This window comes from Arachis hypogaea, chromosome 1 (genome assembly GCF_003086295.3).
Source record: "Arachis hypogaea cultivar Tifrunner chromosome 1, arahy.Tifrunner.gnm2.J5K5, whole genome shotgun sequence".
NCBI lineage: Eukaryota > Viridiplantae > Streptophyta > Magnoliopsida > Fabales > Fabaceae > Arachis > Arachis hypogaea.
Window position 1 is genome coordinate 62,384 of NC_092036.1, and position 27,041 is coordinate 89,424.

At 28.8% G+C, this 27,041-nt stretch overlaps 1 protein-coding gene across 1 annotated transcript; it reads left to right on the forward strand.

Annotated features, from left to right (window-relative positions):
• Nucleotides 1-18,905: 18,905 nt before the first annotated feature.
• Nucleotides 18,906-22,303, forward strand: LOC112783561 (uncharacterized). The gene is made up of 5 exons (XM_025826590.2): nt 18,906-19,330; nt 19,401-19,657; nt 19,818-19,911; nt 19,993-20,104; nt 21,740-22,303. Exons 1-5 carry the CDS (start codon nt 19,192-19,194, stop codon nt 21,954-21,956), a joined length of 819 nt encoding a protein of 272 aa, XP_025682375.1. The 5' UTR covers nt 18,906-19,191; the 3' UTR covers nt 21,957-22,303.
• Nucleotides 22,304-27,041: the final 4,738 nt, after the last annotated feature.

Consider the following 27,041-nt stretch of genomic DNA (forward strand, 5'->3'; position numbering starts at 1 on the left):
ATTTTTTTTATAATTGTTAGGGAGTCTTAGGAGAGAACCGAATATTGAAAGAGTTAGAAAAATGAAACTAATAAGAGAGCAAATAAAGAATTAATTGTCTAATTAATTGTAATCTTAATACTTAGATTATGTAAAATTAACATTTAATATTGAAAGGTATTTGTTATTATCATTATTTCAATATCCATTCTCTTGTGAAAAAAAAATTATTTTTTTGAGTTATTTATCTAAATGCTATAACTTTAAAATAACTATTTCTATAACTAAAAATCTAAACACAAAATAATTTATTTATAAACTACTATTAATAAAAAATTTTATATTTTAAATTTTTATAAAAAAATAATTTATTTAAATTATTTATCTAAATCGGACCAATATCTTAACAAGTAGCAACTTTTTTATTTTTTCCTAATAACTTATTGGATTATTTATTCGGTTGCAATGCTTGATGCAGAATACAGAAGTATCAGGTAATGAATTAAATTATAACTTAAATGACTAAGAATAAAATAGAGAAGATCAAATTAGGGTCCTGTTTATTTTAAATTTTGATGAATAAAAAGAAAAAACAGTCTTTTCAAGAATGCAGAAGAAAATATCATAATATAGAATACGAATGATTGATTTTGCAAAGATAAGAGAGATTTTTTATTTAAATAAAATAAAAAAATAATATTATCAAATTTTTTAAATGAAATTTTAAAATGTGAAAATGTTCTAAATTTATTAATATATAAATCGTGTTAGGGTATTATGTGTTAGATAATATATTAATCACCACACTTTAGTATGATTTATGCATGAAACTTCTTTAACAATAGCACATAAATCGTGGCAGGACAATGTGCTTTGCAAGTTGAACATAACTCATGCCAGAATAGCATGAGTTATGTGATTTTAGCCTAACACACCCTGGATAGCACAATTTATGTGAAAATCTCTATACCACAATACTCTAATATGATTTATGTACAAAATTCTACCTTATAACATCCTAGCATGATTTACGTGCAACTACCTACCTTCAATACTTTAGCACGAGTTATGAATACAAAGAACTCCTGAATATCTTTCCACGAGTTATGTTACAAAGATATACTCCATTGACGGTGAGAAAACTCTCAGAGAGGAGGAAAGTTAGGAAAGAAGGTGGTCAACAACAGAAGAGGGAGAAGCCCCTAGGTCAACGGCGGTGCCATGACCAACAGGGTTGTAGATGAAATTGACGACAGCTTCCAACAGCGGCGGTTGAAGTGTCGGTAGGTGGCATAGGGGGAAAGTGCACGGTGGGACATTAATAGTTTTGGTTAAGCATGGCGAAGAACGAAGGAGACATGTACCGATTAAACGAAATTGTACATATTGCGAGATTTATCAACGAAGAGGTCAGTTATCAAACTTATTTACAATCTATATAGTTGATGATATTAACATATGGAGTTATCTTAATATAATCTATATACTATATAGTTTGTAATTTAAATATTTGCTAATATTTTAGGGTTAAAATGCTTAGGAATATTGTGGTTAGGGTTACAATGCTTATGAATATAGTGATTGTTGTGGGGTTTAGGGGTGGATTTCACTATTAATATATAGTTTTGTTATTATGATACATTGTTGAGTTGGGACTGTATATTGTTGTTTTATCAGCCAACCCAATGTGTAAAGAGCATTCATCGACAACAGAAAATGATATTATATGATCGCATAATGTCGTACCTAGATAGTGCCGAATTAATACATGTTGCAAGGTTGAATGATTATTGGTTTAAGTTTGATGAGCCACTAATTAGTGCATTTATGGAGCGATAGCATCTCGAAACTCACATGTTTCATATGCCATTTGGGGAGTGCACGGTCACTTTACAGGATGTGGCATATTAGTTCGACCTCCCTATTGATGGATTTTCAGTTAGTGGATGTCTCAGCAACTTTGAGCAATTGATGGAGGGGAGAAAGTCTGCATGGAAGTGGTTTGAAGAGTTGTTTGGTGAGCTTCCACCTAACGATTGTGTTGATGACTTCACTGTGTTGTATACCTGGTTCTAGAACAAGTTCAGAGTCATGCTAGTTGATACACCAGAGGCCACGGTATAGGTTTATGGACGTGGTTACACCATGATGTTGTTGTCCATGATGCTTTTTGACGACAAGTCTGGAACCATAGTTCACTTACGGTGGCTCCCCTATGTTACTGACCTCGACGGACTTGGCAAGTGTAGCTAGAGTTTGGCCACATTGTCGTGGTTGTATAGGTATTTTTGCCGAGTTGCTAACCGGAATGTTAAGAACCTAGTTACGCCACTAGCGTTGCTGCAATCTTGGATATTTTGGAGGTTCCCCATAATCAGGCTTAGAGGGTTCGACAGCATTCTATGGCCGCTTGCAGCGAGGTGAGTATATTTCATGAATGTGGTTTATAGTGCACAAGTTTAATTTATTTGTTTCCTAAGTTTAATATTTATCATTATGTATCTCCCAGGTGGGATAAGTACTTGCCATCATCAGAAGAGAAGGGTTCTCAGGTCATTACTACAAGACATAGACTAGACAGATTGTGAGTAGATGATGTAAGTCAAACCTTCCATGAATTGCTTCCAATTATACTGGTTCGTTGTTATGTTTATGTCATAATACCTTAATGTGGCTTTTGGATATGTTACAGTTTATTTGGATGCCGTACAGCGATCTTGAGGTTATTCAAGTAGTTCATCCTGACATCCTTAGGCCAAAGCATATGATATTATGGAAGTCGACTGCTGCGTAGATTAACTTTTCATCAATTGAGTGGCATCAAGGTGACAGTGTAAGACCCTTACTATCAGAATGTCACGCTTTCGGGTGCGCCACTCTGCTAGCGGGGGTATTACAACGACTTTCATATATTAAATAATAAGGTGTGAGCCTTTAGGCGTAAATCTATCGATGATTTTACTAAAAATTTAAAACTTTTTCTAACAAGAACAAACAACACATATTCACATACTTAATATTAATAATACATTATAATATTACATACAAAAGCAATTACAAAACCTACCCCTCTGAATAAAAATCTAACTAACAAGGTGAAGAAAAAATAAATTCTAACAACTCAACTTGTAAACATAATTTTCTATGCTCCTGTAGCTCCGCATTAATCCTTCGCACCTATAGTTGAAAGAGGTGAAAATAGGGGGTAATAATTGGAGAGTTCTTAGTAGGGTCAAGGTGTATGTTTATGTTCATTTTATTACCATAGCCAACAGCAACAAGTAATAGAATATATTTAGACTTAACAAATAAAGAACACAAAAATCAAACAATCATGTAGCACACCCACAATCACAGGAATCACACTCAAACAAATATGCGCAAATAAGTATGATGCATGTCTGTCCTATGGCTAATGAGCTCATCATTTGTCAGTTATATAGCCAAACCCGACATGTCCGATAGCTAATCCTGACACTGTCTCTCTATTGTGCATTAATACCATTAAAGAGAATACGTGCCCTGTCACCATTAGAGGGATTATGTGTCCTGTCACCATTAAAGAGAATAGGGCTCTGTCACCCTTACAACCAAAGAGAAAATACAGACATACTCATAATCAATCATCCTAATTTATCATATTCATTCAATTTCATAATTGAAACTCATTTTTTATTATTCTTCTTCCTCGTCTCTTTCCCGGAGCAAATGGACAATGCCACTGCATCTTACCCGGTAATTCAAATATTAAATCTCCTCTGTGACATTGTCCAAAAACCTTCAAAACCATTTCACTTAAAACCAATTCTTCTTTCCAAACTCAACTCTTCTTTCAAAAGATAAAAGAATAATTATTTATTAGTTAAATTTCTCGAGAAGGCCGCTAGACTTTTAGGGGAGCGACAACCAATCTTATTTTAAAACCAAATCATTTAAACTCAAACATAATTCATTCTTTTCTTATTAAATAAATCAGAATCAAATAAAATAATTCTTCAATCCGAACTTTGCATGTAGGGACAATAGCTCCAAAATCAATTTCACCCCGATAAAAGTGACATCAACGTAAAAAAGAAGAAGTTACGAACACTTTGATTGGATTAGATTTTTTTATTGGAGTTACAAAACTCAAGAAATTGAACGCCAAAGGTCAAGGTTCCATGGTTTCCTTTCTCTTCTCTCTCACGACCTTTCTTTCTTTTTTCTTTCCTAATGAATCCACTGAAGATGACGATGATTAATGAGAATTTAGCATGCTTAAAGTTTGGATGACATGTGGGGTACGTGTCACTCATTTAAGCTGCTGAGTCAGCGATTCAAGTTATAAATATCTTAAATAGATAATTATGAAAACTATATATATATATATATATATATATATATTATTTTTAAATAATAGGGATAAATATTATTTTGGTCCCTCACGTTGAGGGTCGGAATCGAACCCGTTCCTGGTGTATATTTTGATTTAAAATCATCTTTAACGTATTTTTTCGTATTAAAATCGTCCCTTTTTTGGACAAAAATACCCTCCCCTTTCCCCTCCCCCTTCCCCTCCCCCGGTCTCCCGTTCCCGCCTCCCCGTCTCCCCTTCCCCCACCCCCACCACTACAAGCACAATTACTTCCTCCTCCAAATTCAGAAAAAATTCATCAACAGAAATTATATATCAATCACAATATCAAATTTCAGATTCAGAATTTTAAGCAAAAATTCAAATCCAGTGTTCCATAGTAGACACAACAGAAAAGTCATCAACAGAACACGAAATCAAAAAATTAGAAGCGGAATCATCAATCAAAATTCATGATCAAGCGAAATTACAGACTGCTGATACAGAAATTACAACCTCAAGAATTCAACAATCTAATTCAACACCTCAACATCAGCTTTTAGCATCAAAACAACAATTCCATATCTGCAATGGGAGATTCTGATTTAGGAATCGACCTACCTGAATGCCGAAACGCGACCTCAGAACCACTCGGAACAGCGGCGGCAGATCTATTGGATCTGGAACCGACACCAAAGCCGCCTTGCTGGTTCACGGATACGGTGGTCGTAGGCAAAGCAGCTGCGAGAAAGACCACGGCGAACGACCCGGTGGCAGCAAGCGGCGCCTCCGCGAAGGGAAAGCTCGCGACGACCCGAGTTGACGAAGGGGGCGAAGATGAGAGGAGGAGGAGGAGGAGGAGGCAGAGGCGGCAAGGCGGGCGAGGCTCACGAGGCAGCGGCGGTCATCCTCCCCCCTTTCCCCTTCCCCTCTCCCCTTCCCCCCACCCCCGCGTCCTTTCCCCTCCTCCCACCCCCTTTCCCCTTCCCCCTCCCCCTCTGATCTCCCCTTCCCCCCACCCCACCCCGCGTCCTTTCCCCTTTCCCCCACCCCGAATCCGCGTCCCCTTCATTTTCTTCATCTTCTTCCACGTCCCCTTCATTTTCTTTCTTTTCTTCTCCGGCTTCTTCCACTTCCCCTCCTCCCTCTCTTCGCCGCCAGCGCCGTCCCCCCTCCCCCCTTCCCTTCCGCCTTTCCCTCCCCTCCCCCTTCGAATACCCTTTTCTCCCCCCTTCCCCCACGCGTTTTCCTTAATTTTTTTATTATAGGGGTAGTTTAGGAATAAATTAAAAAATTTTATTAAAAATGACGATTTTAAATTTAAATACGATTTTAAGAATGATTTTAAATCAAAATATATACCAAGGACGGGTTCGATTTTGACCCTCAACGTGAGAGACCAAAACAATACTTATCCCTAAATAATAAGTATAAAAATTAATTATTTTTATTTATGTAACAAAATTAATACCTAATCAAAATATAAAAATATACACATTAAATTTTTTTAAATTTTAGATAATAAATTTTAAAATTAATTATTAATAAAAAATTAAACTCTTTCGTATGAAAATAATAACTAAAAAATTTATTACTTAATTTTTTTCATTTTCAAAAACTTTATTTTTTTAACTGAGGAGGACCTTTATCTTCTATAATTTTTTTATAAAAATAATTTGATTTTATAAATTTTTTTTAGTATAATCTACAATGTTTGGATAAAATCGATATAATTTCAAAAAATTTAAAATACTAGTAAACACGGAAGTAGATAAATATGAAATATCACTAGCCAGTTTCTAAATTCTCGTCTTTCGGTCTGTCTTTTTCCTTTTGTACGTACTAAGTTAAAGTCTCGTAGCTTCAAAGGAATTTATGTTACTTAGCCTATATAGCAATTTAGCTATGAGATTGGCTCTTTTATTTTATTTTATGATATTTTTATTTATTTATTTTAGATTCTACTCAATATTGCTTTCTTTGGGTTAAGAACACAACAAAATGCTTAGTACGTGTCTGTTTCCTCTTCATCTTTCCATTAGATTCTGAATGCTCTTGTTGACCCATATCCATATGGAATGAACACCGTGTCAATTAGTGGCATGATGATTGAGAATATGAAGAATAATCCGCACCTGAAAAAGGAACTGAACCAATAATTGGAAAGCTAAGGTACCACGCACGCCATCCATTATTGCACACCTGGGCATGCAATTCACAATTCCATTGCTAGAAATGGCCAATGGGAAGGGTACTAGGGTCATGCATCAAGATTCAAGAGGTATACTGCATTTGGGGCAATTCCCATTCCTAGCAATCATGTTCCTTTGTATGATTTCTGATTCCAGTATTCACGTAGTGTCGTGACTGAACCACTTGCATTTTTTTGGTTTGTTTTCTACAGTATCTTTCTGCTTAATAGATTAAGAGCTAATTTATTGTAAATTAAAATTTTATTTAAATATTATATTACACAAGTATGTTAGGCTGTAAAAACCCATGTCCAACTCAAAAGTCTAACTCTGAGATTCGATTTTGGGTTAAAACTCACATAGTTAAATATAAAATAGTAATTAAGTCAAATTCGAAATCAATTAAGAAAAAGTTTAACGGCAGCAACTTTATTAAATTTTGGCCAACATATAATTAGCAAAGAAAAGTGAATCATTAGATAAAATATCATATCCATCTCACACCATTAAAATCATCATTAATAATTATTTTAATGGCTATAAATTACAAAAGTTATTAGTCCTAGCACTCGTTATCAATTAAACTTATCTAGTCTAATTAGTCAACTAAGGATAGGGTTATAGCTCGCGTCACTAGACTCGTAGTTGAACCAAATTACAAGGGTTAGCAGGTTAAGTCATTTACTGTTTGTATGAAAATATAGTGACTATGTACCGAAATTATTATTCCACAAAATTATTTTTTAAAATAGGACATATAAAAGAAGTTGATAACGTATGAGTATAGCTCTAACAATGTGCCCAAAGCGTACATCGAAAAAACTTCAACAGTTGATGGGGATAAAGAAAAATTTTGTATTGTGATTAGAGTAAAAGATAAAGAAGAATAGAGACCGATTAAAGTGCAAAAGACTATAACTTTAGAGAATTAACTAAAGGACAACTACAACGAGTCACAACTACTTGATAATGTGATTAAAAGGCTTAAAAAATGTCCACAATTATGAAGCCTACAATTCTGTAGGTTTACGTACGACCGCCTTAACGGTATTTGATCTCCTCAGTGGTCTTAGACATTCTGTTTTAATTTGTGCTGGATTTTCTTCATTCTAAACACACACGGTCAATTCTAAAGAACCCTTGTCTAAAGAACCTCAAATATCTCAAAAATCAGCAAGTCTTTGGGCGTACTTTGACGAGAAAAACCTTCTTTCTATTCTATAGAATGGCAAAATGCTAATGATAATGGTTGAACAATGTCAATACCAAAAGCAGCATAATTAACAACGACAGTGTCAGTGGTATCAAGATCAAAATCTCCCGCCTCTCAAATATTAAAAATGGTATGAAAATGAAAATGGCAAAAGAGGAAATTTATCTACACAGGAGACTACAAAAAGGCGTCAAGAAAACTCTACTCTTATCTATCACCCTACTAAGGAGCAGTTTTTTTTTTAAATTGCAACGACTTAAATGTTGGATGCAAAATAGTGTGACACTATAAGGAAATTCAAAAGACATTAACATTCCCAAGAACAACTTTGAGTTTGTCTCTAGAGACTTGAGGTTCTTAACTCAAAACAAAGTCTTTAACTCCTTAAAATCAAATATCACATCTAAGATCTTAACATCGGTAATCACTATCCAACACGTAGAACCATGGATTCGCACATCAAACTTAATAGAACAAAGTCTATATATATATATATATATATATATATATATATATATATAAAGAAACTATTTAAATAGAAGAATGGTTTCGTTTAAGACTATTCTTAAACTCTTTCTAAAGATAGAAAAACTCCACATGATGAAATTATAATCTTATCGCCATCTTTGGCATAGCGATGAGCTCAGCAATCGAGTAGAGGTCGTGTTATGACGATGAACTTCAAATACAGTGGCTTGAGATACATTCGGCCTAATAATATCCACAATACAGGAATTTAACCTAGGCCCAACATGAAGGAACCCAACTCTTTTAGACCTCACCTCAACTTGGCATACAAACATAGCAACAAGGCATATAATGTCACCCCATGACTAATAGTAAACTCCTAATAATGAAACTACGAGACAACTTAAACTTTAAGTATACTAATCACCCTAATTTTCGTAAATTTAAATCAATTCTCACTTATTATATTACTGACTTTAGCCTTAGAATCTCTATAAGTACTAATACCCCTCCTATCACTTGGCTAAAATCACATTCATATGAAGCACTACATATTCATCAGGTCGTAACACCTTGGAATCAAATCGTAGCGTTTAATAATAGTCAACCGAGTAATAAGCAACACTGTGATTTGACATAACACATAACTCTAACTAATTAAGCACTATTCAAATTTCAACACCGACCTCTAGTATCTTTCATGTGAACAAATATTCATCCTCTAGGTTATCAATTTTACCTTTTTTTTTTCCCTCCCCTCACATAAAGGACCACTTATATTGCAATCTTCTGTACGTAAACACTAAATAATAAGTCACATGTTAAATTCCAATCTCTTAATTATATGAATATCTAGTTCTTTTCTTTCACTTTCATGAAAGCATCTTTACACTTTTTTTTTTCAACTCGTGTTATTTGTCGTTCACCTAATCGAGGAACTCTATTTTTTGTAGGGAGAATATATTCTAAACATAGAAAAAGTCGAGAAGTGTTGTCATCTATATAAAAGATAACATACATATTATGTTTCTTATCCTTAAAATTCCAGTGACTTCATTGTAAATTCTAGCCAATCTTCTCGAAAATTTTCTTATATTCTCTCATTCTCTTTTCAGAGTAATGTGGATCCGTAGCCACCTCAAAAGTGAAGGTTCAATCTAAAGTCTAGACCTACACTATAATACAAATACAGAAACGCCAAAGTGCTGTAAATCCAAGATATACATTGGATTTATTTGTCTATTTGATGCGTCACTCCAAATACTGCGCTATAGTTTGGCGTCAATGGCAACGTAATCCTGTAGAACTGGTTGTCCCACTTATTACATATTATATAGAAAAAGTTTAGAGGCAATTATAATATAAATTAACTAAGTTAAATTTTTTTTTTAATTTAAAAATTTAAAAATTAGGGTAATAGATATTTTTTTTGATAATAGACCTACTTTTTAATTAATTATGAATTAATTAGAGTTAGCTGCACTTCTAGTTAGTTTCTAGCAGAACTTTATTATATATATGTTATGGAGAAATAAAAAGAGACTTCAGTTAATGAATGGATTAAAAAAGAACAAAAAATGTAGCAGTGTAATTTACATAACATAATTTCATTTGAAATCTCAAAATAATAAATTTATTGGTCGTTCATATTCATAAGTTATATTTTTTTCCTGTTATTCTTAACCAATGTGGGATTTTGTACGCTCATATTTAGAATCAATAAAATCGGAGCAAAATTTTGTTTCTATTTTTTTCCAAAAAATTTAGTAAATCCACAATAATTTAAAAAAAAACATCACTTGATATAAAATTAACAAATTTTAAGAGTGAAAATATTTTATTTTTTTAATAATGCTTACAAAAAAATTATATTAATATCTGATCTTTAATTTTTTAAAATATATATTTAATATATAGTTATTTGATCATTTTTTCAAATTTTTTGGGAATTTATTTTTTGTTTGTATCTTTTAAACTTATTTTTGTCAGCAATATAAATTTTTTGTTACCATTTTAATAATTTATTATTAAATTATATTAAATCATAAAAAAATACTAAATTATATTATGCAATGCCATATTGGCATATTTACACAAGGTTCTTTAATTCTCTCTCTCTCTCTCATGTTAGTGTCATTTAATTTTTATTTATTTATTTATTTTGATTTGTTACATTAGTGGAAAATATATAAGTTTGAATTTAGAAAAGGTCACATTGCACAAAAATATATAAAAGTAAGTATTTCATCGATCATAATTTTATAAAAGTTAAGTATTTCATCGATCATATTTTTTTACTGATACACAGCATTATTTGAGGTACAGATATAACTATACCATAAATTTTATAATCTAAACAATGCAAGCGTAGCAATTTATACCACATCCACTTGAATATGATGATATTCAGCTGTTGATTAAACTCCCACCACATGAAATCTTCAAGATATATATAATGAGTACAACAGATTGGAATATATATCATCATCCGCTAGCAAAGGCCATAATATCCGACTCATTATTAGAACACCAAAAAGCATTGTCTTTCACTTAACAAACACTTGATTAATATTGTTTTGGGAAATAAATAAATAAACAAACTGAATTGATGTATTGTAACTTGAACATCATGTCTGAAAGTGAACACTACAGCACATCTGCAATGCTCCTTTGATCAAGCTGGAAAGACGAGTGGTGGGCACACACTTATATATACGCGTATGTATATGCATGTATGTGTGGGCATGCATCTATCCAATCAATGTTCTAGTGCGAATTATTTGGCATACACGGATTCCAAAATCTAAGAAATTATTGTTGTATGTATGTGCAAACTCTTAATTATACTAGCAATATATTTGAGAGATGGTTGATAAGAGTTTAAGAAATCAATTGTTTATAAGTCAATTTTAAGGATTTTTTTAAATAAATATTTTAAATATTTTATTTATTGGTATAAATAATTTAGACACAATTTATATTTTTTCGTCCTATTACTTATCTCAAACAAGATAAGACATTAATTTTAAGCAAATAAAACAGATGCACTTGGGAAATGGATCTTCTCCAATTTTACACAAATAAAAAGGTCAAACCACGAGAGAATATAGATCTTAACCAGTCTGGTGATAAAGCTGATATGGCTCTGGATTAATATAATGAAGCTGTCTCTTTTATATTATTACACAAAATTCTACAAAAATTCCTAATCTTAGTGACACAACGAAAAATCATGGAGTGCAAGTGCATGTAAGTGTTAGGAGCCCATTTTATTTTATTATTCTTCATTTTTCTTTCTTTTAATCTCTTTGTTTTAGAAATTTCATTGTTATTCTGTTTTTGTTAACTTCCACTTTACTTTTACATTTTTTATTAAATAATTTTTTTATTTATTTCATATATTTTCATATTATTTGTTATAACTTGCCACTAATAATTCGATGCAGTTTATTTTAACATAAATACTAAGTAATTTTTGGGTTGAGCTCATTATTTTTAGAAAAATCGTATTCATTTTTAAAATTGAGATTTTGATACAAACTCGATTCAATATTCTGTCGAGATTATAAAAAATCGAGTAAAACAGAAATAAATCCTACTCTTTTAATATTGAAGAGTTTAATTTTTTACATAGATATTGTTGTAAGTTAATGTAAATCAACAAAAATGCTCTACAAAGATTTACACATTGAAAAAATCTATTATAAAAAATAAAAAAAAATCTTAAAATGATTCAAAAACATAACCAAAATTGTTAAATGTAAGATAAATATGTTTTTATTAACAAAAACTAAGACTAAGATGACAAACATTATCTTGTTACATTTACATTTGTCACATAAACATTGTTATTTGTCAGTTTCTATTAATATAGTAATTTTTGTCATATTTTTAAAATTTTTGAAGAGTAATATTTTTATTGTTTTTAGAATATTTGCTTGCACCTAAATCTTTGAAACACATTTTTTATGATTTATTTTAAAAACAATTCTATTAGAAAGACAATGAAAAATCTGAATAATGTGAATAATAGACTGTAAGTTTGGCCTAATATAAAAAAAAAGTAAAAAACACTCTTCAAATTATATAAATAAAAAAAACCCACATAGTTATTTTTTATGAAGTACAGACACTTCGCTGAGTTATCGTGTCTGCGTGTCGGACACATTTCGGATACGATACTCGTCTGATACGCGTGTTTGCTGTATCCAACCGTGTCTTAATAAAAAATAATAGAGTAAAGTATTGTTTTTGTCCCCAACGTTTGGGGTAAATCTCAAAATTGTCCTTAACGTTTCAATCATCATATTTACGTCCCTAACGTTTTAAAATTGACTCAATGTTGTCCTGCCGTTAGGGATCCGTTAATAAAATTAACGGCGGGACAAAATTGAGACGATTTTGAAACGTTAGGGACGTAAATAGGACTAAAACGTTAGGAACAAAAACGATACATAAAAATAAATTTTATTTTTATTTTTCAATAATATCAATTTTTTATTATACATAGTATTCAATTATTTTTAATCATATTTACACTTAATCACCTTATTTTTATTCTAAATAAATTAATTTTTTTATAATTTTACGCTTAAAGTAATATAATTTTAAATAAATTTTATACTTTTATTCTAAATAAATAATGTAATTTTACTTTCATTACTTAATCACATTACTTATATTTTTTTTATAGTTTGACACTTTCATTCTAATCACATTACATTATTTATTTAGAATAAAAGTGTAAAATTTATTTATTTATAAAAAATACATTACTTTAAGTGTAAAATTAAAAAAATAAATTTATTTAGAATGAAAATAAGGTGATTAAGTGTAAATATGATTAAAAATAATTGAATACTATGTACAGTAACAAATTGATATTATTGAAGAATAAAATTAAAATTTATTTCTATGTATCGTTTTTGTCCCTAACGTTTTAGTCCTATTTACGTCCCTAATGTTTCAAAATCGTCTCAATTTTGTCTCGCCGTTAATTTTATTAACGGATCCCTAACGGCAAGACAACATTGAGTCAATTTTAAAACGTTAGGGACGTAAATAGGACGATTGAAACGTTAGGGACAATTTTGAGATTTACCCCAAACGTTGGGGACAAAAACAATACTTTACTCAAAATAAAAAATTATTCTCCTGACACGCCTGGACACACTTAAATACCATCACGTGTCTGCGTGTCCAGTCTTATTCTTAACACATATTCTTAAAATAAATTTAGATATAGTATATATTATTATTTATTAAAACAAAAAATATTTTAAATAATTGATATAATTAAACATTAAAAATAATTAAAATTTTTAATTTATGTTTTAATATCAATAAAATATCAAAATATCATTGCGATTCATCTAAAATATACTTTATATTTTATATGTATGTGTGTTCCTGTGTCATGTAAGATTTTAAAATTTGCATGTCGACATGTCCCGTGTCCGTGTCAATGTCCGTGTATCATAGGTTATTTCAAATAATTAACCATCCTAAACCCTAATTTATCAAAGCATTTCACCCAAACACCTGTTCTCCCCAAATCGTCTGCCACCCCATCCTCATCAATTATCCCACCTCACATGCGTTAAAAGCTCCCTCACCAACCATCATTGTCGCCCCCTGTAGTCCCCTACCCATGCGTTTATCTCTCCCTCGCTGGCAGCCAATGTCGTGTAGGGGCCCGTTATCCCTATCGCACGTCTCTCTCTCTCTCTCTCTCTCTCTCTCTCTCTCTCTCTCTCTCTCTCTCTCTCTCTCTCGCCGGCAGCCATCATTGCGGAGGCAAGTCGTCCCCGTTATGTGTCTGTCTCTCCCTCGCCAGCAGCCAACATCGCTGAGGGGCTCATTCTCTCCGTCATGCGTCTGTCGTGCCCCGCTCTTCTCTCTCTTGCACCGGAAGACAACTTCGGGGTCGTTTTCAATCACCGCTGTCTGTCTCTTCCCATACCGTCATAATCCTCAACGCTAATTACGTTGGCGCCACCCATCCCATCTTTCGTCGAGCTCTAACCCGTCGGACACCAACCTCGTGGCATCTGAGAAATTTGAGATAGATCCAAATCCAACAAAAAACAACCATATAGGTAATTATTAAAATAACCATCCGACTACCTAATGAAATGAACATCAAGTATTTGTTAATTATATATAGTTAAACTAACCATCCTAGTAAGAATTACAATAACCATCTGCCAAGAACGGCGGCTTTATGCTCTGTCAAAATGGCTGTAATTGTCAACAACAACGAGTTTTTGCCAAGGACCAGAGATTGATGACAGCGAGTTTTTGGCATGTATCAGAGATTGAGAGGTTATGATGAGAGTAGGAGTAACTGTACGTAGTGTGAATGTGTTTAATTGTTAATCCAAATTTTTCAAATGTTAAAATTTAAAATTAAATAATTAATTAAGACCATCTCCAGTCAAGAACTCATCCCAATCTCTATTTATGACCCACCTGTCATAAAAAGTAACTCCACATCAGCTTTTGCATCATAAACAGTAAATAGAAACTCAAAGCATCTCTCTCTTCTCCATTAGGAGAAACTAACTTTAGTCCTTGTTGTGGTCCCACTTAATTAATTAATTAAAATACTTAAAAATAATAATTATTTTTTTAATAATATTATTTAAATTTATAAAATTAAAAATAATTTACTATTAAAAGATATGAATATTAAAAACATTCATATATAACAATAATACACAATATATAATTTAGTATTACACAAATTTGGGCAGGGACCCAATTAAAAAGAAAAAAAGTACAGAGATATAATTAAAAATTTTGCAAAACTATAGAGATTAACTGACTAATTAAACCTTTTAAATTTTAAAAATAAAAATAACCAACCCAACCAAAAATTATTTTGTAAAGTGTAAAAAATTAAATTTATTTTTTTATGTAAATAAATTTAATTAATTATAATTTAATATAATAATATAAATAATATTCAATATTAATTATGACATAAATTATTAACTAAATAAAAATTTAATTATTTAATCTAATTAATTATTATAATTATTAATAAATTAATTATAATTTAATTATTTAATTAATTATTATTTAAATAATTAATATAAATTATTAATGAAATAGATATATAATTATTTAATATAATTATTTAATTAATTAAGATTTTATATAATTATTTATTTTTATAATAACTTGCCAAGTGGCAAGTTATTATTAGATACTATGAGTTTCCATTCAAAGGGATTCACTCTTCTCAAAAGCTGTGCAAGAACTCCCTCAATCTTCTCTCCAATGGTAAATTCAGTTTATGGTTTAGGGTTTAAGGTTTAGGGTCTCAACTTCTTGTCCGTTGGAGTTGCTCTAATAACCTGATTTTTAATTTTAATTTTATCTTTTTTTTTAATTTATTGTTCGGATTGTTCATAATTATCATTGTTTTTCTATACTTTTTCTTTTAAAAATATTATTTATATATGAAAAATTAACTATTATGTATTTATATATGAATTAATTAATTTAATTTTTTATATTTTTATATTTAGCATATATTTTTTATAATGATTAATTTAGTGACTTATTTTTTGTATAAGTACATAATGTAATTGAATAAATAATTTAATTAAGTTCTTTTGAAAAAAAACTTAAAACATAAGGATTTATATTAAAAATAACTTATAAATAAATTATTTTGTGTTTGGATTTTTAGTAATAAAAATACTTATTTTAAAAAAAAGTGATAAAAAAATTTTATTATAGGAGAAGTCGTGTTTTTAACTTCTCCATATGTATACTTTAAATGACCTTTTCGAAAGTCATAAGTTAATTTTGAAAATTGTATCAAACATTAATGTTGTAACTTTTTATAAATTAAAAATAAAAACATACTTATAAACCTATTCAAATTGGTTACTGATATTAAAAAATGCTAGGAGCCTTCAGAATTTATTGATTTTAGCTATTACTTAGTTATCAATTTAATTTTTTTAGATTGGTTTGGTAAATTTGTTTGAAGAGGTACTATAAACACTTTATTTTACATTTAGTAAATCAAAAAATTCTTGTGCTTATGCTTCATCTTTTAAAAATGAGGATATTTTTGAAAACATCTAAAAAGGAGCTTTTTAAAGTTGGATTGTGTTTATCAAAATTATAAAATCTAATATAACATCATACATTAATTAATATCTAAATTTAATTCTTACATTAATGTCTATTATAATATTTTAAGGGTTTATTATCATGTGTCCTAAAAAAAGTTTTGATTGAAAATATAAAAGATTTAAGTTTTCAATGCATTTATTTTGGATTCATTAAATAAAAATATTTTAAATTTGTCATTAATGGTAAGCTTATCATTAGTTAAACCCTATTTTTAAATGAATAAATCTCTACATACAAGTCAATTAACCAAACAAGTCTAACAAGTCATTTACATTCATGCGTGCACGTTCTTCTTCGCGCCACTGCTGTACACGTTCTTCTTCATTATCCTTGATACTTCGTCTTCTTCTTCTCCTTCTTTTTCATTAATTTTCTCTTTCGTTATCGTCGTCACCAACGCCACCTCCTCCTCATCCTCTTCCTGCCCCTTTTCTCATTGGAATTTCTTCTCCTCCTTCCTTTTTCTCCTTCTCCTACATCATCTTCATCATCATGATCATCATCGTTATAGTCATCGTCGTCTTCTTCTTATATGTATCATTGTTATCGTTATCGCCGTTATTATTATCGTTATCGTATAATTTTGCCATATCGATTACGTTGCCTGATCCAAAATTGGTTTGGAAGTGTTTTTATTAATAATTTAGTCAATTTTGTATGTTGTTTTCAAACTCAGTTTGTATGTCGTAATCATTAAAAAATATATTTTTGTATATTTGTAGCAAATTTTTGGTGTAAAAATTAAGAAATTTGTGTTATTGTAAAGCAATTTCGATGTATTTTTATTCTGATAAGTTCTGCATAATTCAAAACTCTTCCTCTTCCTCATCTTTTCCTACTGGTTCTTCTTCTTTTTCATCATCATCATCGTCATCTTCTTTTTTCTTTCTTGTTCATCTTTTCCTTCTTGTTTTATATTCTCAAATTTCTTCTTTTTTTACTCTCTTAACAAGAATAAAAATAAAAAAATCAAATAAAGAAGAAGAAGAAATACATAATGCTGTAAAATTACTTGGAAGATAATGAACCTACATTTATTCAACTAAAAGAAAGAAAGTAATAAAAAATAGAAGAAAAAATGCATTAAAAAAATATTTTTGTGTATTTGTAGTGAAATTTTGGAGTAGAAGTGCTGAATCTGAATTATTATTCTGATTAATTTATTCCATTCTCGTTTAAGTGTATTTTGAAAAAATTTCGGTGTTTTTAAAAATATTTGGGTGTATTTTAAAAAATTTTCGGTGTATTTGTATTTAGATAAATTCGACATAATTCAAAAGTCTTCCTCTTCCTTTTCCTTATTTTCTGCTACTATTTTTTCTTTTTCCATCATCATTATCATCATTTATTTTTTTCTTATTCATCTTTTTCTTCTTATTTTATCTTCTCAAATTTTTTTTGTTTTACTCACTTAATAAGAATAAAAATAAAAGAAAATTAAATAAAGGAGAAGAAACACATAATACTGCAAAATTACTTGAAAGATGATGAAATTACATTCTTTCCATTAAAAGAAAGAAAGAAATAAGAAAAAGAAGAAGAAGAAAAATGCATTAAAAGAAACATTTTTGTACATTTGTAGCAAACTTTCGGTGTAGAAGTTCTGAATTTGAATTATTATTGTGATGAATCTGTTCTATTCTCGTTTTGATATATTTTGAAAAACTTTCGGTGTATTTTGAAAATTTTTTGGTGTATTTATATTCTGATAAGTTCTGTATAAATCAAAACTTTTCCTCTTCCTCTTCCTTTTTTGTTGTTTCTTCTTCTTCATTTTCTTATTTTATTTTTTCATAATTCTTCTTAGAAGAAAAAAATCAAACAAAAAAATACACAATGTTGCAAAATTAATAGAAAGAGAAAAAAAATGTAGCAATAACAGTAGCAATAAAAAGAACGACAATAAGAATGAAACACGCGAAGAAAAAGGGTGGAGTAATACAAAGAAGGAGGAGGAGGAGGAAGAAGAAAAATGGCGTGATTTTACGTGTGCCATTATGTAAGTTGGTTTTATTGGGTTATGATTAATTTGTTTAGATTTATTTACCAAGAAGACTTGTATATGTAACGGAACTGTTTTTTAATTTTGAAAACTATTTTACCAAACATATTTATTATTATTAGTACTTATTAAAAATTATTTTTAATTTAATTTACCAAACATAAATATTGTAATATTTAAAAGTTAATTTTTATAAATTATTTTTAGAAAGTAAAAGTTTTATGAAATTAAATTTTAATTTAATTTTTTTAGTTTAATAATTTAATATTATAATTTATTTTATATTTTTAAATATTAATAATTAAAAAATATATAAAAATATTAATACATTAGTATTTCAATAAATTTTAATTATTAATTTTAATTATATATATTATATATGTTTTTTATAATTAAAATTAACCATTAAAAATTATTAAAATATCAATATATCGATGTACTTAAAAAAAAATTAATAGTTAATTAGTAACAAAAACAATAAAATCTAATGCGCTTTGGTTATTTTTGTTACTCCCATAGTCCCATACTAAGTAATATATGCAGCGGTCACCTGACAGAAATAATATTTCCTAATAGGGAAATCATTTATATTTGTGTTGAGGATGGAGAGGTGAGGAAGGCAATGATTCAGACAGGGCGGAGGACACATCTCATTCTCTCCACCAATCCAATAATTTCTTTAATCTACCTTCTCACTTTCCCACTCCTCTTATATTAGTACTATTAAGTCTCCCTCTCCTTTAACTCAACAATCCAGCCACCACCACCACTACTACTATTCATTCCTTGTTTCTCACTCAAAAATTTCAAATTTCTAAATATTAATTAATCAATCCTTCATTTGTCAAATATGCGAAGCATGGTAAGCAGCTCTGCTTCGTCACGAGGCATTGCTGCCATCGTCGGGGTGGGCCCCAATCTGGGACTATCAATCGCCCGCAAATTCGCTCACGAAGGCTACACGGTGGCCATCCTTGCTCGCGACTTAGGTAGCACTCATCATCAGCAACACACAAAATCATAATTATATCAAATAATTGAATTGAGTGGATGATGCAGGGAGGCTGTCGAGATTTGCGGAGGAGATAGCACGGGAAGAGAAGTCGCAGGTGTTCGCGATTCGAATCGACTGCTCTGACTCAAGAAGCGTAAGGGAGGCCTTCGAAGGAGTGCTGTCCCTCGGATTCGTCGAGGTCCTTGTCTACAATGCTTACTATCATCCACTCCAAAACACCTCCTTCCACGACCTCCGCCTAGACTCCTTCCAGAAATCCCTTGCTGTTTCTTCCATTGGCGCCTTTCACTGCGCTCAACAGGTAACAATCACATGTTTAAAAAAGTGCAGAGAAGAGAGAACGCTATATTTTCTATTTCATGTTTAACTGCCAATCACAGCAGAATACAACGAATAGTGATTGAAGGAATTTGTAGTTTACTTTTCGATGGAATTAATAAAGTGAAGGAATAATTATTAAGGTGCTGCCGGGCATGGTGGAAAGAGGAAAGGGCACGATTCTCTTCACTGGCTGCTCCGCTTCTCTAAACGGCATTGCTGGATACTCTGAATTATGTAAATACAATATAATACACTCTCTTCTTGTTTATTTTAATTATGTGTTACTCTTATTTAAATACTTCCATGAAAATACAGGCTGTGGGAAATTCGCATTGAGAGCACTATCGCAATGCCTGGCGAGGGAATTTCAACCTCAGGGAGTGCACGTAGCCCATGTTATCATAGATGGTGTTGTTGGCCCACCCAGGTTCGTTTCGTTTCTTTATTTAATTATATATTTCTCTTCACAAGATCCTCTTCCTTTTTTTCCACTCTCATCATCATCCTATATCATATATATCCTCATTCGGATCTTCCACCTAGTTACTTGCCAATTATTATCTTGTTCCAATTCCACACCCCCTTCGATTCCTAGTTATTATTCTACCCATTAACGACCTACCTGAATTTTTTTTTTCTTTATTTTTTCTCTTAAAAAAGGGTAAGAATAATATTGCTTAATAAATTTACATATAAGGAGTTTTAATGGAAAACTAAGACACAAACATACTTTTAAGTTCATATTATTGGAAGAGTTTCAATTGTACTAGGAACACCCGTATTTTAGTTGTTTTAATCGTTGATTTGAATTATAAAAAATATATATAATATATATTAATTAAAATCAACGGTTAAAATAACTAGAATATCGATGTTTTAAATACACTTGAAATTTTTTCCATATTATTTTATGATTTTAATACATTGCTGGTCTATAAAGTGTGAAAGCTAAGAAAATGCTAAATCAGTATAGATAAGCACCCAATGATTTGTCACTTGTCTATTATTATTCTATTTTACATCATCAATGCATAACAATTAATTAAATTTGAATATTCTAAATTTTAAATTTGTATTTTAGAGAATAAAATGTGATCATTTACTATTTATTTTATAAATGAAATAAAAAAATATGAGAAAAAATTATTAAAAAATGAAAGATCACATTTTATCTTTTAAAGTAAAATTTATAATTTTATAAATGAAATAAAAAAATATGAGAAAAAATTATTAAAAAATGAAAGATCACATTTTATCTTTTAAAGTAAAATTTATAATTTAAAAGATCCAAATCTTAATTAATTGGTATCATTAATAAAACCTAAAGAAAATAAGAAAACAAACAACAAAAAAATATTATTTTTAAACCAAAATTAAAATCTTATTTTCATATATATATAACTACTAATTACATATTAAAGTTTACTTACTTTTTTTTTGTTTCATCTCTTCTCTATCTTTATATTAAATGTATGTCTCAATACAAAAATACTATTTAAGTAATAAAATTAATCCCTTTGTATTTATAATAAATACATATATAATTTAATTTATATATTTTATATTTTAAAATATATTATACGCTGATAATTGATTTTAGTATTGAACTATACACATAAAATGATTGGTCTCAATAATACTATACATACACCAAAATAACATCAAGCTAAGTGTCATCTTTCACTTAAATAGTATGAATTGATCACACCAATTCCACTAAATAAAATACACTAAAAAAATTATTAGAGAAATAAGTAACTTATTAGCAACAGAAAAAATTAGAGAAATATTAGAGACTTATTAAAATTTATTATTTTTTATCTTTATTTTTAGTCATTTACTCAATATATTCAATTTTGTAATTCAACTACATATTTTAGTTTATATTTTTAAATATTAATAATAAATAATAATAAATTCTGATAATTTTCTAGTATTTTTTACTGAAATTAAATATAAATAAAAATAATTTTGAGAAAACCAAAAAAAATGGCAACTAAATAAGTGTAGTTTAGTGGTAGGGCAAATGGCAATTTTAGTATGTGTGTGTGGAATGTTGTAGAGGGCAAACGGCGTCGTCTCAAGAAAGAATAGTAGCATCATCATATGGGGAGTTAAGTAGCAGTAACAGTGGAGTAGTAGTAGGAAGTGGAATTGTTGATGGAACAATAATGGACCCAGACACGCTGGCTCAAACCTACTGGCACTTGCACATTCAGGACCGAAACGCTTGGACCCAAGAAATGGACCTACGATCTTCTTGCGCTAGATTCTTCTAGCTACCTCCTCCATACATCAATCAACAATTATTATGTAATTTGTCTTTCTTAATCACCTTCATTTTCTTCTGTCATCAATCATTGCTTCATCATCATATAGTATATCTATCAAGAGTTAATTTGTGACGTGTCTTACTTTTAGTTTCTCTCACACTTATTCATGAAATTGGAACTACTTATATACTCAGCATGCTGTGTGTACAAATTAAAGATTGTGTGGAGTCAAATGTCAAAACTCCTCCAAAGTAATTATCTTTTGTTTTGTTTGTGAAAAATGAAAAGGAAATGATCCATTTGTGTATTTATTTTGATATATAATAATAATAATACTACTACTATTTTTACTATATCATGATAGTTCTGTCTATAATTTTGTAATTTATCTCTTGAATATTTCTTTTGATTTCAGATGTTTTTTAGTTTGATTTTGTTAGGTAGACAATGACTTTTGTAAATAATATAAATAGATTTTAAAATTGGTTCAATAAAGTAAAAATATATTACATCCATACGAAAATCACAGAAGATGAATGCTAGGAGGCAGCGAAATTTGTGATTTATAACAATCAATTAATCATCATTGATAATTTTAATGATTTAAAATTTTATCCAATAATATAGAATTACTCACTTTTTTTGCTGGTTAAGTATTAGACAAATTTTAATAAAAGTGCTGGCTCTCTAAACTTTTTCATCACAAAAATCACAAGTAAAAAAAAAAAGTTACTATATATATATATATATATATATAATTGTATTGTTTCACTAAACTCATTGTTCTACTTTTCCTTTTTAGTTAATTCATTGCATTCATTGAGAAAAAAATACCAAAGAAAAAAAAAAGCTGCCTTCTCTACTCACATGTTCATTTTCCAAATCTAATTTACTTTTACAATTTTTTTTATCTATATTTCTCCATTTTTTCATATACTCTACTTTATACTATTCAATGAATCATTGACATGAAACTTTAAGTAAAATGATAAATAAATTATGCCAAAATAAGATAATAAATCGTATAAAATTATATGTTGAAATCTATGTTAACATCAAATTAAGCATCTCACGTTTGGAAGTATAGTGGTAAGGATACATTATTATTTCATGGCATAACATTGAATAAGAAGAAAAAATGGGTTGTGATTAATTAAGGAGTAAATTGTCGGTTATGGGTCAAGTGGGGGTCTAAGAGGTTTAGGGGCCCATCCATGGAAAAAGCTAAGGGTAGCGAAGGAGTGGGATGGGGACAACCCTTGCATGGATGAAACCAAGAATTCGTGTTCTAATTTTGGACACAAAAACTATGTGTAGTTGCTTCGATATCCAAAAAACACTTTCTAAGAATTGTTATTTTCATCTTACACTTTAACCCTAAACCAAAAATCATTCATCACTTATTCAATTTTCGCACCATTGAGATTTATTAAAAGGACAAATTTTATGTTGCTACTATAAAGTAGTAATAATAATATATGAGAATGGATTAATTTACACTCGGTGTAAGTTTTGCCGGTTTATTATGTGAATTTCATCAATCTAACCACCATTAAGTTCCGCAAACTTATTATATAGATCAATAAAAAAGCTTTATAAAATTTAGGATTAATTTGATATGTTGCTATAACACTTTATTTTTATGTATAATATAATGTTAAAAATACAAAAAAGAAATTAGATGATAAACTTATTGATGTCTAAATTATATGAAATTTGGTCAGCTTGATTATTATTATTATTATTATTATTATTATTATTATTATTATTATATGACATGATTCAAGTCATTCAACAGTTAGATTGACAAAATTTATTGTGCATAGAAATTTATTAATAGTATAAGTCAACAACTCTCATACCAGGTAGATTCCTCCTCATTTTATATATATTATTTTTGTATTTATTGAAAGTTTTTACATTTCATCATGGTCGTTATTCACATTGAATTAAAATTTGTAGATAGTAAGAAGTTAATCATCATTCACGGTTTGTTTTAAGAAAATTTCACATATATATAATAACCAAGTCATATATATATACGACTATTAACCGCAAAAAACCCAAAAATATTTGGCTAATAATAAAACTATCTCTAAAAAATCAAAATGACAAAAATGCTTCCAAATGCTTTAAAAACATAACAAATATAGAGTATATTATTTTCTCAGCAAATAATTTTTCTATTCAAAAACTAATTATTTTCATCAAACTTTTAAATTTTTTAGAATATTTTTATTATTTTAAAAATATTTTTGTCCGCACCTAATTTTTCAATAAATGTCTAAATTAAAACATTTTATTATGATGAATTGATTGAATTCTCTCTTTATATATATATATATATATATATATATATAGGTGAATTCTACTCTACTCTTTTTAAAATAAAGGATAAATTACTTCTTGTGATTATACAGTGATTATTGATAAGGGAGCCCTTCAGATAAAGACGTCTAAAACGTCTTTTTTTAAAGATATTTTTTAGTAATTAAAATTTAATACATATAATCGATTAAATCATGTTATTTTTGTCAAAATTAGACTAGATAAATTGATTTGACTGAAAAAATTGTGAATCAAATGTTGAACTGATCTAAATAAATATTATTTTTTATAAAAAATAACTATAATACCCTATTATAAAAAATGACTAAAATACTTCTATTATATATATATATATATATATATATTAATTTTGATAACCCTAAATTCTAGTCTTTTATTTTTCTGTTGTCATAGAGTTTGGATTTAGAATTTTTAGAATTAATATATATATAATAGGAGTATTTTAATCATTTTCTATAATAAGGGTATTGTAGTCATTTTCTATAAAAAATAATATTAATTTAGACCAGTTCAAAATTTGATTCACCATTTTTTTGCTCAAATCAATTTGTCTAACCTAATTTTGACAAAAATAACATTATTTAATCGATTATATGTGTTAAATTTTAATTATTAAAAAACATCTTTAAAAAAAGACGTTTTAAGCGTCTTTATGTGAGTGGCTCTCGATTGATAAATTAGCTTTCTATCCAAGTTTCATGATTTACATTATCTTTTTTTTTTTTAATTGACGCTATGTTTTTCTTAAAACTTGATAACAGTGTCATTTCATCATCCTTACCAAATACACCTCTTTTTCTCCAATTTTAAAACCCTAATTCTTCTCAAATCTAATCACTATTTCCAATCAATTAGGTTGGGATTTTAAACTTGTTCTTACGCTTTCTATCTCCAATTTCAACGAGCACGTCTATTAATTTTTTTTAGTCCTTTCCTTCCTATGATTTTTTTTTAGTATTTTTTTTTTAAAATACAGCCTAGATCAATAATGGTACTTCTCTTCACGGACTAACTCCTATTGTCTTGAATAACTATATAACAAAAACAAACCAAAATATTAGTTAATCATAAAAATAATGAATCAATATTAGTTAAAATTTTTAATAATTACCAAAAGATAATTTAAGACAAATTAAAGATAAAAAATTTAATCATAAAAATAATGAATCAATATTAGTTAAAATTTTTAATAATTACCAAAAGATGATTTAAGACAAATTAAAGATAAAAAATTTAAAATATTTTTATTATCTTAATATATATATATATATATATATATATATATATATATATATCCAAAATTACTTACAAAATTACATTCAAATTAATTAAACTTAGGTATAATAATAATAATTTACTAGCTACCTCATGTAATAGCTTCCTATAAAAAAAACTAGTTATTAGTATGAACATGCATAACAGATTTTCAATTTGTTCTGAAATAAAACTTCTGTCACTTCTTATGATAGGAAGTATTATATACTATACACAACAGTTACACATACGAGAAAATTTAATATTTTCAAAACCAATATAACTTCGTTTTACTAATGTTAGAAAAAATATTCTGTTTACATTTTGTGTCAATCAAAGTTGAAGAAAGAGAAAAAAATATCTGCATACCAAATTAAATGAGAATCAATATTATTCTTTTGAAGGTTTGGAATTTGGACCTATATAATGCATTATTCATGAATATCCTTGTACTTGAGTTAGAGTATATACCAAGAGTATAGAAAAGAAACAACTTGAACTGTATAATAACCACTACTACGACCATATTCAAAATTTTTGGGCAATTTCATTATTAACGAAAACTTAGAAAATAATGATATATTAGTGGAATAGTTGGAGAGAATAATAATATATAATTATTAGATAGTCATTCAATATGTCAATAAGTGTCCAATAAGGAAATAATAATAAAGGATTTTCATAAAAATTAGCTATTGTGATTAGTCCAAATAAACATCAAATAAAAAGACATTCATAATATAATTAATAAAATAATAAAAAATCATAAAATTATCAGAAATCATAATAAAGAACAGGTTGAGGCACATGGCTGTAAAATATGTGATTGACTGAGTTTATAAACATACTATTGATGCCAAGTAATAAGTAGTATAGTATTATTTTCCATATCTAGAAGAAAAGGGAAAAAATGGCGTCTTATATAAAATTTTGGGTAAACTACATACATAAATTAAACACATAACAATATTACATGAAAGTCTCAAACTAAATGACTTTCGTGAATGTTTTTCTTTATAATTTTATATAAATTAAATTTATTAAATTTAAAATAGTCATTACTACTCTAAATTGATTCAATATAATTCGCATTATATAGTACACTAAATTTAAATATAAATCGAATTCATTAAATTCGAATTAACCATTATAAAACTAAATCGAATCACTATGGTTTGAATTACATAATACACTACTAATAAATCAAATGAAGTCAATTTAATTTATAATTCTCTAATAAATCGGATGTAATAAATTTGAGCTTTATATATAAATCAAATAGTGGTAAATTGAATATAATTCACTAAGTTTGATTTAGTATGTAGTAACCTATATATATATAAATTGAGCTGAATTAATTTGATTTACTCTAATACTAACGTATATAAATACAAGTTGAACGGCTTTATCACAGCGGGACTCACAATGGCTAGTGATGATAGTTTTTAGTTTTGATGTATTATAGAGGGTCGATTAAGAAAAAAACGC